We start from the raw sequence: 13,827 nt of genomic DNA, 5'->3' as shown, positions 1-13,827 counted from the left end.
ACTGTTTCACATTTTTCATAATTCTTTAGATATTTTTTAAACTTTTACCTCTCATGCAGCTTTAAAACATGATGCAAATTTCCCTTGCAGTTAATGATCTGCACCAACCCCAGGACAAGGCACAGATATAAGGTTCCTGATTCGGCCGTCCTTACTGTGACTGTGCACAGTGCTTTAATCAAAGCAGAGCTTTACAGCCACACCTCAATCAAAACCAATCACTTTACATTCTTGCATCAGTGTTTAATACACAACTGATTAAAAAACGTTACCCAGCAATAATTACATACACACATGATTTCTAATGTTTTTAAAATGTAAAATTCTGCTCAAGGTTTCTTCCTCTTAAAGGGAGTTTTTCCTTGCCACAGTGCTCTTAGGGGGGTTCCTGTGAAGCGCTTTGAGACAATGTCTGATTGTAATATGCGCTATATAAATAAAACTGAATTGAATTGAATTAATGTTTTTCAGATTGATACAGGTGTTCATAAATGCTGCTATGCAATGACCAGATCTGTTCGATTTTGAATGACAGCCGAAACTGTTGACTGTCACTCAAAATGCACTTTCCGCATCAGCACTTCAGAATTCACTAGCACTGTGCCCTTTATTTCTGTTTTCCATATGTTTAATATTGCTGTTATGCTGTTTCAGGTGGCGATCACTGACAGCCCCCCCAGGACGTTCAACAGTCCATATGCTTCGGCCACCTCTATGGATTACAACCCCATGCTCCGAATGTCAGAGTTTAAGGTTTGTAATGTGATGGCTAAGTGGTTTGTTTTCTCTCTTATGATAGACCCAAAAAAGCGTTTTCACATCTAAAATGTTGTTATGTTATAAGCAGGATTTTAAACAGAATATAGTGTTACACGTCACTGACCCTCCTTTCCATTTCCAGATACAGGGTGGACTCTCTCCTGCCACCTCAGAGCTGAACCTGTACAGCTTCAACAGTCGCAGCACCAGTCCTGTGGGTGTACCCACTCCCACCCTCATCTCCCCTCGCCCCCGTTTCTCTGCCTACGACTCTCTGGTTAGGAGGAGGGCTGAGGTCAACAACACTGTAAGTGATTCACTCTCACACTGACTCATGCACTATATCATCCGATACACAATATAAAGTGTAACTGTGTACATTTTCATTGCTACAGGTGGCACCCACCCACTACAGTATGCGGTCTACTACTCTGGGGGTTCCCAATAAAAAAAACTACATAGAGGAACTGACCAAACAGCTGAATGACTGCCAGAAGGTAGAATCACATTAGGATGTGTTACTTCATGTTAATAATCCACTTCACAATCTATTTATGTAATATTATTATCTGATATTGTATAAAACCATCATGCTGTTAGATAAACACTTGAAGTGTCTCTGCATATAAAAGGTTTTGGGGTTTGACTCATCTACAGTAGTTAAATTTGCTATTATTCTAAAGGAAACTATTATTGTTCTTTGCAGCGCAACCATTTCCTGGAGGCAGAGAGTGTGGAGATGGAGAAAGAGAGGAACCAGATCAGGTCAGCCATGACAGTTAACTTTTGTTCAGTAGATTTTTACACTGTAACATTTTAAAGGTGTCCACTCTTAAAAATATACATATATATATATTTTTATTTTATTTTTTTTTTTGGGGGGGGGGGGTAGAGCCATTGTCCACCAGTAATAAGGCTGGTGGTTCAATCACCTTTCTTGCCTATATGTCCTCGGGCAAGACACAAGAAGCAGCATTGGTGTGTGTTTGTGTGCATGAAATAGGACAGTGTAAAGCTTTGAGTTGTTGAGTGATTTCTTCTGACTAAACTCTTTGAAACCTTTTTGTACAAGTTGACATGCAATTGCTATGTGCGAAGGTTCGAGATGCGCGGCCTGCTGGTGAACAATGAGGACCTGCTGAGGACCAACACCCAGCTGAACAATGAGCTGAAGAGGATGAGGGAGCAGATGATAGAGATGGACAGAGAGAAGCAGGACATAGCAGAGAGAATGAGAGGCATGGAGGTGTGTATACATATATATATATATAAATAGATAGAATGTTCATGTTGGTATCACATGTTTGGATAGTTGACTCTTGTGTGTGGCTTTGCAGATTGAGGTGAAGGAAGCCCGGGACATGATGGTGGAGGCCAACACTCAGGAGTACGCCTTCAATTTCTTCCAACAGTCACTCAAAAACAAGATCCAGGATGCTGAGGTAATTGATAGCTTCAAAGGGACATTATGTATAGTGTACACTTAATCTAACTGCTTGGCTCCAATTTGAACATAAAAACATTTTGAAATATGTTTGTATATTTATATTATCTTCCAAAACTACCAATCAATTGATGTTATTTCTAAGTTTTGATGTGAAACTCAAGCTGATAATCCATAGATAATCAATAATCACAGTCAGTATCTTTGTCAGGGAGGGCATGCACCATCCTCTTTATTGGAATATTACACACACGCTGTATGTAAATACAGAACATTGATCTGTGTGTGTTGTGTTCAGGAGAACCTTGAGAAGCAGACGCAGCACGCTAAGACTCTGGCTGAGAAGTTGTGGCTGGCAGAGAGACAGCTGGAGGAGCTGGAGGTGGACAAAGACACCAAACACAAGAGGACATCTGAACTCAACGCTACTATTATCAGACTGGAGGCTGAGGTACAGACATATCACATATCTAATTATCTTTGTCTTGTGCCTGGTCAAAAGTATTCAGCGCTGCCACTGGTAGCTGAACATTGCTATGTGCAGATATAGACTACAGGGATGCATGGCATTATCAGCAAAGCATTGTATCAGGCCTTAAAATAAAATATTGACCAATAAGATGAAGATATCAACAGGTACTCTGACACTGACCATTGCTCACTGAGTCCCCAGACAACATGTTAGTGAGCGTCTGTCTGCAGTGTGGAGGTTTTTAAAGGGTCAGGAACTGCTAGCATGTTATAGCACTGCAATGGCAATCCTTTAACCCCACATGTTTAAATACTGTTAGGGTTTAGTTTAAAGTTAAATTCTCTGCAAGTCGAGGCTTGTTAATTATCAGTAAAACTTCAGTGCAGTGCATCCCTTGTATATAAGTAACTTCTGTGTGTTTGCAGCTTGGTGAGGCCCTGCAGGTATCCACACAGGCTACAGTGGAGCTGAAACTGCAACAGAAACTACGTGAGGACGACCAGCTAAGGGTGGAGGAACTGGAGGAGTCTCTGCTGGAGAAGAACCAGGAACTGCAGAAGCTACATGCTCTCGTCAGCAGACTGCAAGGAGAGGTACTGTCTCTCCACTCATTTCACACTTATGTCATTAGGGGTGCTTTAGAACACAGCTCCCTTTGGTATACCTGTACACTGAATCTGTTTGTTTGGTGCACAGGTCTCTGGTAAGCTGATTGATAAGGAGCGGACGCTGGAGGAGGAGATCCAGCTGAGAGAGAGGCTACAGCTGCAGTGTAAACAAGCAGAGAGGACGGTGGACGACCTCACCATGGAGCTGCACACCACTAACCAGACCAAGGACGACCTGGCCAAACAACTCAAACAGGCTCAGGTACTGTTCTGACTGCGTCAGTAGCATATCAACCAAAGTAGTGCATTATGTAGAGAATATACTGTAAATGAAAAGAATTAGCACTGTTGTACCTACACTTGTTTTTATTGGAATTTTTTCTCATTTCCTAAATGTTTCATCCTTGAAGTGAGTTCCTCTTTTCATTCAACAGCATCCACAGTGTCTTTGTGCACATGACCTAATGATTCAAACAGACATGTCCACTTGAATTAATCAGGCACGCAAACCATCAGAGTTTGGGGTTAATGGGGTATTAATTATGCAAATCCTGTTTAGCAATCAGCGTGCTAATTCCATAATCCCAAATATACATGTTGCAGTTTCTGAAGATGTTTAATCTGTCCCATTTTTAAATACATTGAGTGACATCATGAAGAGTGACCTCAGATCACGACAAGCTGTTTGGAAAGTTCAGGTGTTCTGGTGTGCTCTGAACGTCTCCCCTTCCTCTCCTCAGGAGAAGTTCATCGACCTGGAGAGCGATCTGGAGGAGATGCACGACAGCGAGCAGAGATGGGCCGCCAAGCACAAGAGAGCTATCGAACAGGTAAACATGCACGGAGAGAGATTTCAAATTACATGGATTAGCCTCATTACATGCTCCAAAATGGAAGAAAAGTGCACGCTACCAGTCACACATTTTTATGTAATGGTTTATTTCCTCATTTTTACTATTTTCTACATTGTAGATTCATACTGAAGACATCATCAAAACTGTTCAGAAACACATATGGAATTATGAAGTCAACAAAAAAATGTCATAAAAAATATATATGTTTTATATTTTGGACCTTTTGCTTTCATGACAGCCCCTGGATTAGTTTTCCAGCAGTCTTGAAGGGGTTCCCAGAGTTTTTTGGCTGCTTTGCCTTCACATGTGGTGCAACTCACCTGAAACCAACCTAACCCAGTTGGGCTTAGGTAGAGCGATCAGGTCATCTAACTCATCACTCTTTTTCTTAATCATTTAGCTTTTACACAGCCTGGAGGTGTGTTTGGGTCATTCTCCTCTTGAGAAACAAATGATGGTCCCACTAAGCACAAACCAGATGGGATAGCCTGTATGTTGTAGCCCTGCTGGTTATATGTGACTTGAATTTTGAATAAATCACAACAGTGTCACCAGCAAGGTACCCCCAGACCATCACATCTTCAAAGTGTAGAAATGATTTGCTCACCTTTTCACCTGAACTTTCAAATTTGGACTCAGGCCAAGGCACAGATTTCCATTGCATTCCTTGTGTGTGTCTTTTTGTTGTCCTTCCTCAGTGGCTTCTTTGCAACAGGTTGACCATAAAGGTCTGATTCACACAGTCTGTTTCTGTTTACTTAGTTGAGTGGTTTTTGGGATAATATGGATTTGAACAGTAGTTGAACAGAACTATCCACTGAATAGTTAATGAAGTTCATTAAGAGAATGCCAAGAGTGCGAAGCTGTCATCATAGTAAAAGGCATCTTAAATATAAAAGATATTCTGGTTTAACACTTTTTTGACTTACATAAATTGCAGATGCTTTTATTCACAATATTATTGCTATTTATTCACAATAACAGGAAATATTAATAGACCTTTGAGTTTAATGAGTCTGTTATGTTTGCTGTCAGACTGAGCAGCTGCAGCTGAAGCTGATTCAGGAGAAAGATCTGAATGACCACCTGGAAACTGAGAAGGCTTCCCTGGAGAGACAGGTAAAGTGTTTTTACTTCACATTTATGTCATTTAACACACTGCTGATGTTTTGTACTCATCAATCTCTAATGGATTTCGTTCTCTGTGTGTAGTTGCGTGAGCTGCGTCTGGAGGTGGAGGACCTGCAGAGCTCCAGAGTCCAGGAGGACGTCATCACCAGGACGGAAAGTAGAGTGAAGGAGCTGGAGAACTTCCTGAGGGCCGAGGAGAGGTAACAGCCCAGAAACCAACTGAGAAACTGAACTTCAATATGAATCACTACTGTGCAGATAAGCTGTGACACCAGATAAAAGCATGTGTTTGTTTGCACAGGAACAAAACAGCTCTAACAAACACTATCGCTAAACTGGAGAGGAGGATCAATGAGCTGAGTGACCAGATGGAGGAGGAGCAGAGGATAGCTAATGAACAGAAAGACCTGGTAATACACACACACACACACACACAGTTTAACATATATACACACTCCACTCCCATGAGGGGCAGCAGAGCATAGAGAGGATTGGCACTAGGCCTTGCAGTATATAAAGTCACATACAGTGTTGTTTTGTTGTGTGATTCCCCCTAACTGGAGCTCTGTGATTGGTTCTGCAGATGACCCAGAGGATCCGCTCTCTGAAGCGCCAGCTGAACGAGGCAGAGGAGGAAGCGAGCAGGAAGGAGGCGCAGTACCGCCACACCCAGAGAGAGCTGGCTGAGGAGAGGGAGACCAGCAGCCGACTGCAGAGGAATCTGCTTGACCAGCACCTGCAGAACAAGTACTAACCACACACACACACACACTTGAGTTTACAATAAAGCATCACTATGGCTGCCAGTGGATAAAGTGTCTTTACAAATAATATTTTATTGGCACATAAAATACATCATTTTTATGCTAAACTCATAAAGCTTCATATGTGTCGCTGACAGGCGTAAGGAGGTGCTGACAATGCGTCAGACTCTGGATAACCTGAGGCTGGATCTGAGCGTGGACGACGAAGACGATGACCACCGACATCGGGAACAAACCAACATTGTCACCAAAGTCTAAAACACTCCCAGTTTGGTGTTTAAACACATCAGTGTTGTGTTGACAGAGGATTTGTTTTTATCAGTTTTTAAAAAACGAAAGTGAGACACAAAAACTCTCTGGTTTCTCCATTCTTAGCTTTTGTCTTCATGATGTCGGTTGGCTTCCTAAAGACATATTGATAGGGTAATGATACAACAAGGTGTAACTACAGACTAAGTGAGGGATCTTTGGAAATGATTGTAGCTGTTTGATTCACTCAATTAAGAGATTATTTATATTGAATGCATTTTTTGTGCGTTTGTGTTGTTTTTGTTTTGTTTCCTTTTTATTTTATAATAGCTTGCGGGGCAAACTTTTAAATTCAGAGAATGAAATGATGCATCAGATGATTTTAGTATTTTAGGGTGCCAATGTGCCCAGTATCTGAATATGAGATGTATGAGTTAGACTTCTATCAGCAAAGCAGACAAAAGTTGTGTTCTCCACATTCAGCCAAGAGTGTACAGTGAGAGTTAGAAAAACAGGTCATATGTGTGTGAGCATGCTGCATTCACAAAAAGGAAAACAGAGGTTATCTTGTAATTTGACTCAATATATATTGCATCAATTCAGAACGTGTCTGGGAATTAGCAAGATTTTAAGATTTGGTCAGCCTGACAGTAATTTACTGATAATTAGTTAATTCAATGTAACAAAAAGAAATACTGATTCAGCGACTCTTTCAAAATGTCAATGTGATGCATACTGTAATATAAATAGATGCAATGTAAGCTAAAATGGAATCTATGCTGGGGTCCACTTCACCATCCATCCATCCATTATCTGAACCTGTTTGTCCTGCTATGCAGGGTCATGCTATCTAAACAACCATTCGCACTCACACCTACAGGCAGGTTAGAGTGACCAATTGACCTAACAAGCACGTCTTTGGAAGGTGGGAGGAAGCCGTGCAAACTCCACACAGAAATGCCCCAGTCAGCTGATACATGTGTTTACTCTATATTAGGGTGGCTGTGGCTCAGGTGGTAGGGGATATGTATGTCCATGTATCCTTGGAGAAGACACTTAACTGCTTCTAATACCTTAAAGTAGGTAGAAAAAAGCACTATATGAATATACAGCAAGAACTCCAACTATCATGTAGTTATCTTAAAACATGATATAAGTTCTGAAGTTTCTTTTGCTACTGTAATCTGTGGTGCATTATCTCATAATTGTAAGAGCTGTTCTGAAATTAAAACATGCTCATTTATAATTGATTATTAGATTTTGTTAGATTTTGGAAAGAGTTTATCAGTTTTTTAAGGACACTTATGTCCCCCTCCCTTATGACACTCAAAGCTGTCCATATACAGTCTTCTGCATGTTCGTTGCTTGAAGGACACAAAGCTATAAGTCATATGCAGATTGTATTCTCTGTTATGTTTACATATGTTGGTGTATTTTGCTTTTTTGGAAACAGGAGCACAAATCACAGGTTTTTGTAGGTGCAGGTGTTGTAGCTTAGCTATAATGCTACACAGCAATAGTCACTTTTTTGTATTTTCTTTAACCAAAAGAAAACAATGAAAGCTACAAAAATGTAAAAAGAAATAAAATACGCTGACTTATTTTTATAACTACACTTACTTTTTCTGTTGATCTCGGGTATTTATTTTTATTTTCCTCATTCTCTCTTTTGGTGAGAGGTTTCTTACAAAATACAAATAAACTCTTCTCCACTGTAAAACTAAGGTATTGTTTTGTGTACATTTTATGATGAAAGCATTCATTTTTAACACAGCTAATCTACTATTTATTTTCCTACATGGGTTAATTTGGGATTTTTGAAAGTGCGCAAGGACTTTCAAAAATCCCTAATTTGGGATTTTTGAAAGTGCGCAAGGACGCCTACAGGAGGAAGCTGGAGGAGAGACTGGAGAGAAACCAGACCAGGGACGTGTGGAGTGGGATGAGAGCAATCACAGGCTTCCAGAGGAAAGGAAGATGTGCAGCAGAGGAGAATGTGGATCATGCTAATGATTCTTCCTTCACACCTCCCATCCTCTAACACCTCTGCCACCTTCCTCCCCCCTGCTGACACCAAACACAGACTCCACCATGCCCCCAACCCCCCAGACAGGAGACTTCCAGCCAGGTGAGGAGAGAGCTGGAGAGACTCGACCAGGGAAAGGCCGCTGATCCTGATGCCATCAGTCCACGGGTGCTGAAGAACTGTTCCACTGGGGCTCCTCAAGGAACTGTGCTGTCTCCCTTTCTATTCACCACCTACACAGCTGACTTCCAGTACTGCTCTGAGTTGTGTCACCTTCAGAAGTACTCGGATGACACAGCCATAGTTAGGTGTGTGGAGAACGGACGGGAGGATGAGTACAGGGGCCGTGTGGAGTGTTTTGTCAGGTGGTGTGGGGAGATTCACCGGCAGCTGAACATGGCCAAGACAGAGGAGATGGTGGTGGACTACAGCAGGGATAAGCCCCCGCCCTCCCGAGTCTGTATCAGTGGGAAAGATGTGGACACACGTGTCTGTATGATTTTCATGTTAAAGCTGCCTACATATTTTATTTAATTTCTATTCACAATTGGTTTTGTTATTCTAGCCTACATAAATGTCATTGTCTGTACTGTATCCCCAATGGTACAGCAAATCCCTCATTAAGGAATATGACATGCAATTTTATTTAGTAGCCTAAACAATGTTTAGCTTTTAATCTTAGTGAAACTGAGGGAAATTTAGGCCCAAGAAAATCACTGCTTATCAATTGATAATTTGCATCCCTATTCTGACCTGTTATTAATAAAGATTGAGAAGATTGGACCAGTTGTACTTTTGGAATATTTGAAACCCTTTTTAATGCAACCCAGCCTCACCCAGACTCTACCCCCAGTGGCAAAGCCAGGTAAGTTGTGTTTAAGACCCCTGCATTAAAGCAAAGGACGCCAACAGACTGGAAAAACTCATCAAAAAGGCAGGGTCTCTTGTTGCTTGCCAACCTGGAGGAAGTGGCGAGGGAAAGAGTGCTGGCTAAACTGCTGTCAATCATGGACAGTCCCTCCCACCCTATATGTGTGTATGTGTATATAAGAGGTTTTGCTGTTTAATTTTTTTTTATTTTAGATACTTTATTAAAGTTCTTTACGGCTGCATTCATTCATTCATATTCATTAAAATGCTGCTACTACAACTTAATTTCCCCCACGGGTATTAATAAAGTTAATCTTAATCTTAAAAGATTTAGGTAAATATATATATATATATATCAACCTGTCCAGTTACCTGAGCTGAGCATGTCTTGGCAGCAACATTCCTGTGGAGGGCAGTAAGATGACTAAACTCCCGAGTTTATAGAAGAAGAAAAGCCCCGCTCTTCCTGTTGCGTATTGGCCAATCAGGAGTCCACATCCTGAAACAGCTCACTGTGTGCTCCAGACCCGGAGAGCTAGCAGGCTAACACACTGACCTAAAGCTAAAAACAAAACAACTTATAATTGTTAGATTGTACGGTTGCCTGCCCAGGAAATTCAGCAGGGTAACCAGCTCAGAACCACAGCCGGAAGCTGCACCATGGTCGGTGTTAAAGTGATCGGGAGCGACCCGGACTTCCAACCGGAGCTAGCGGCCGCCGGCTCCAGGCTCGCCGTGGTTAAGTTCACAATGGCTGGGTAAGCTCACAAACCCGTCTTCGAAGCCGCGCCGTTAACCACGTTTAGGTTCTCTTTACAGCATACAGAGAAACAACCAGAGCCCATTGTTTCATTGCTCTTAAAAGGTGATGTGTAGTGGACAGGTCGGTCAGGGTTGACTTATAGCCAGGTTAGCATGCTACAGTTAGCAGGCGTTAGCAAACTAGCTCTGCTGCTTACAATGACATAGCAATATTACAGTACCCTGGTAGTTGAAATATAGGATTTAATTATGTTTGTTAAATAAATCAAGTATGGGTTGTCATGTCAGGCAGACTATATTATCGTTTTCTGCCAAAGTAGTAACATTACTGCTAGTATTTATGCTAAGTTTACGTTTTACTAAGCTACTTATTACGAGGATTCAGTGACCTGTAGTCAGGTATTTCAAGATTAAAGTTACAGCATATGAATAATAGTTATAGAATTACGAGATATGTTCAAGCTCTAGATTTTGTGTTACTAGAGGAGCAGCCTCTAGTAACAGAGGTCACTCATGAGCTCCAGATCAGTAATACTGGGGCAGAAGCTACTGTACTTCTCAAGTACCAACATACTTGGGATGTATGATGTGAATCAAGTTTATCGTTTGTGAACAATATTATTGCCAATGTTGTATTTGAAAAACTAGTCAGCCTGTGTCATTTCAAATGTATAACAAGTAATTGACTGATAAATGATTCCGCTTGCACTCAAAGTTACTCTGCCCTGCCTCCTCAGATGCCGGCCCTGTGTCAGAATAGCTCCAGCTTTCAACATGTTGAGTAACAAGTACCCACAAGTTGTCTTCCTTGAAGTAGATGTTCATGTTTGTCAGGTAAGTCTGATATGCTGCATCATCCTTCATACTTTTCATCCTTCAAAATACAGGTTTTACTGAAAATGTTTGCAGCACTGCTGCGTCAAAACAACAGAGACCCTAAAGCTGAAAATAGAAAGACAGCCTGCTTGTAAAGAATCAGAAGTAATAAAAAAGATCTCTTTTCTCTTTCCTCAGGCGACGGCGGCAGCCAACAACATCTCAGCCACACCGACGTTCTTGTTCTTCAGGAACCGGGTTCGGGTGGATCAGTACCAGGGAGCGGACTCTGCAGGGCTGGAGGAGAAGATCAAACAGCACACAGAGAATGACCCAGGAAACAGCGAGGACTCTGACATTCCAAAGGGATATGTGAGTAGAACATAATACTGAGTATTCATTTCATTTTTGGTAACAGCTGAAACCACACAAACTACAAAACCACTTTGGAAAATCAGACAGGAATCACAGTCTGACCAGACACTTTATATACACCCAGTGTAGAAGTAAGATCTAACAGGAAAAAAACAGGCCTAGTCAAAAACAAGTGAATGAGCTGTAGGGTGACTGCATTGCACTTACCGGTAATTTTGTTGTGTTTTTCAGATGGACCTCATGCCTTTTGTTAATAAAGCTGGCTGTGAATGCCTCAATGAAAGTGATGACTGTGGCTTTGATAACTGCCTAATCAAAGACTCCACATACTTGGAGTCTGACTGTGATGAACAGGTACGAGCTGTCACTTCAAAGCAGGATCCATAACTACTGCTTGGTGTCGCTCTCTGATTAGTTGAAAGTCACATCTGGAGTGTTTGTCTGATATATTGACTTTTTTTTTTAATTTGCATGCAGTTGTTGATAACGATCGCATTCAACCAGCCAGTGAAGCTCTTCTCTATGAAGATGCAGTCTTCAGATTTCAGTGAGTTCTGTTCTAATGCTGACATTAATGCAAAGCTGCAGAGGACTGCAACGAAATTCATTTTCTCTTTCCTAATAACTAACATTCTACATCTGCCTGTCCTCTGTGTCAGCCCAAGCCCCTAAAGTGGTGAAGGTGTTCATCAATCTCCCCCGGTCGATGGGTTTTGACGATGCAGAGCGAAGTGAAGCCACTCAGACTCTGGAGCTGTCAGAGGAAGACTACAAAGATGACGGTCTGATTCCACTGCGTTATGTCAAGTTTCAGAACGTACAGAGTGTTACGGTAAGTGCTTTACTCAACCAGACGCCATCACACTGAGCCCTGCCAAAGATTCTCATTCCCATTTAAACATCAAGCAAAGTTTATTAAAAAAAAAGAAATTAAAATAGAACATACACAAACACTGGGATTTATAAAACAAACTTGAGGGTAGAATGTAAGTATCCATGTGTACACACATGGAAGACGGTGATTTAATGAGAGTGTGAGAGATGACATTATTTAATGATGTACCTCACGGGTTTAATGATTTTTTATATCCTGCCTTAGATAATATGTAATATAACTATATTTATAACTATTCCTTAGGTACATTTCAATAAACTGCTTCTTAACTACAATACTGCTCAGTATTCAATCAGTGCTGTCTGTCTGTCATTCGACCTGTACTGCAGTCTGCTGAGGTGCTGCAGCTGTTTAAATGCTGTGATGATGCCAGGATGTGGCAGGAAACTTTACTTTCCCCAATATGAAGCAAGAATATACAACCTTTCAACTTTTTTTTTTACTTTTTACATAAGTCTTGTCAATAGAGCAAATTATCATCATTATCATTGATGGAAGAATGATAAGAGAACATACAACAGCTTTAAATTGTAAATTAGACATAGTAGCTGGACTGTCATTGCACGCAGGGTGTACACAATAACCATAATGATTATTACACACACTCCTCCGTTAGCTGACACATCTGCACCACCTGCACACAGGGATCAAAAACAAAAAGTGACAGGTTCACTCTAATAACCCTTAACCTTCTCTTTGGTGGCCACAGCAGTGTCAAGATGTGTTTAGGTTTTCTAGAAAACTGTTCTAGTGTTTCAGGCTTGAGTTTGGAAAGCACAATCTCCTTGAAGTCTACACTTAAATAACCCTGTGCGGAAGACCTTTGTGCTTTGTTTGCAATGTGGGTCCTTAATATACTCATTTTAAAACAGTGCTACTTTAGAAGCTGCTAACCAGGCCAGCCCTGGATTGATACTTGGAAACTTGGCTTTTATCATTTGCTTGCTTCCATGTTCTGTTTAACAGCTTATTTAGAACAATAATTAATTGATGATTAATCATACTTATAACATGCTTTTTCAGGCTTTATTGCTGGACACACTTGTCTTATGTAAAACATATTTTCTCTTCTTACCAGTTGTTTGTCAAGTCGAACCAAGGAGATGAGGAAACGACAAAAATCAACTATCTAACGTTCATAGGCACTCCAGTACAGGCCACCAACATGAACGACTTCAAAAGGGTAAAGAGGAGTCACAGCATCCTGCATTCAGTCACGTTCAGGTTTGTTATGTATTCATGGGTGCTACGTTTTTCTATCACACAGGTTGTAGGAAAGAAAGGTGAGAGTCACTGAGCTGGAGGTCCAAGGGGAGGAATGATGAGACAAAAGAGAGGAGGAAGAATAGGAGGCTGCAGATACACCCAAGGACTTTCCCCTCTCTGCCAAAGCTACCACACACAGCCTCCAGCTGTCCTTGTGTCCTGAATAAATTCTCCATCTGGAGACTCAGTCTATAAATCATTTGTATTGTAATTCTGATGAATCACTGTAAATAAAACAGAATCCTTTTTCAAAGGCATGTGCGTCATGTCTGCTCTTTTTGGGAATAAGGTAAGTTATAGTTAGGTTATAGTAGTAGTGAAACAATATAAATCAGTGGTGGTTATAGAAATTAATATTAGTTAAAGCTTTGTTAGTGTCTGTTCATAGAACTTTGCAAATCATTGTTCAGTGCATCACAGCAAGGATGTGTGGTTGTTACAGCTCCCTTAATAATATCAGTGTGGCAGGGACAACAAGACAAACACTGCAGTTCCAGGAAGTTTGGAGCAGGTATATTGAAGGTGCCCTTTGGTGG

The 13,827-nt window shown here is 41.1% G+C and overlaps 2 protein-coding genes across 4 annotated transcripts in view; both read left to right on the top strand.

Annotated features, from left to right (window-relative positions):
* The window catches only part of LOC114443915 (cingulin-like protein 1), a 37,970-nt gene extending 29,969 nt beyond the window's left edge, over window positions 1-8,001 (top strand). For all 3 annotated transcript variants that reach the window (XM_028418292.1, XM_028418291.1, XM_028418293.1), the window contains 15 exons: window positions 655-753; window positions 902-1,066; window positions 1,155-1,256; window positions 1,466-1,524; window positions 1,858-2,005; window positions 2,097-2,201; window positions 2,502-2,654; window positions 3,101-3,268; window positions 3,372-3,545; window positions 4,024-4,113; window positions 5,173-5,256; window positions 5,350-5,468; window positions 5,570-5,678; window positions 5,852-6,015; window positions 6,170-8,001. In XM_028418292.1, the coding sequence (XP_028274093.1) occupies window positions 655-753; window positions 902-1,066; window positions 1,155-1,256; window positions 1,466-1,524; window positions 1,858-2,005; window positions 2,097-2,201; window positions 2,502-2,654; window positions 3,101-3,268; window positions 3,372-3,545; window positions 4,024-4,113; window positions 5,173-5,256; window positions 5,350-5,468; window positions 5,570-5,678; window positions 5,852-6,015; window positions 6,170-6,290 (1,860 nt within the window). In that variant the 3' untranslated portion in view covers window positions 6,291-8,001. The remainder of the gene's footprint in view (window positions 1-654; window positions 754-901; window positions 1,067-1,154; window positions 1,257-1,465; window positions 1,525-1,857; window positions 2,006-2,096; window positions 2,202-2,501; window positions 2,655-3,100; window positions 3,269-3,371; window positions 3,546-4,023; window positions 4,114-5,172; window positions 5,257-5,349; window positions 5,469-5,569; window positions 5,679-5,851; window positions 6,016-6,169) is intronic.
* Window positions 8,002-9,637: 1,636 nt separating this feature from the next.
* On the top strand, window positions 9,638-13,548 carry txnl1 (thioredoxin-like 1). The gene is made up of 8 exons (XM_028417865.1): window positions 9,638-9,935; window positions 10,677-10,773; window positions 10,954-11,127; window positions 11,362-11,484; window positions 11,608-11,677; window positions 11,790-11,962; window positions 13,104-13,208; window positions 13,293-13,548. The coding sequence occupies exons 1-8, from the start codon at window positions 9,838-9,840 to the stop codon at window positions 13,320-13,322; spliced, it is 870 nt and encodes a 289-aa protein (XP_028273666.1). The 5' UTR covers window positions 9,638-9,837; the 3' UTR covers window positions 13,323-13,548.
* The last annotated feature ends 279 nt before the right edge of the window (window positions 13,549-13,827 follow it).

Source organism: Parambassis ranga, chromosome 12 (genome assembly GCF_900634625.1).
Source record: "Parambassis ranga chromosome 12, fParRan2.1, whole genome shotgun sequence".
NCBI classification, from domain to species: Eukaryota; Metazoa; Chordata; class Actinopteri; family Ambassidae; genus Parambassis; species Parambassis ranga.
This window is presented reverse-complemented; position numbering and strand designations above follow the sequence as displayed.

Excerpts from the sequence above, each read along its gene's own strand:
- txnl1 (XM_028417865.1), top strand. The coding sequence starts at position 9,838 with ATGGTCGGTGTTAAAGTGATCGGGAGCGACCCGGACTTCCAACCGGAG. Across the intron at positions 11,485-11,607 it reads AGTCTGACTGTGATGAACAG|TTGTTGATAACGATCGCATT; the intron begins GTACGAGCTGTC and ends ATTTGCATGCAG. Across the intron at positions 11,963-13,103 it reads AGAACGTACAGAGTGTTACG|TTGTTTGTCAAGTCGAACCA; the intron begins GTAAGTGCTTTA and ends TCTTCTTACCAG.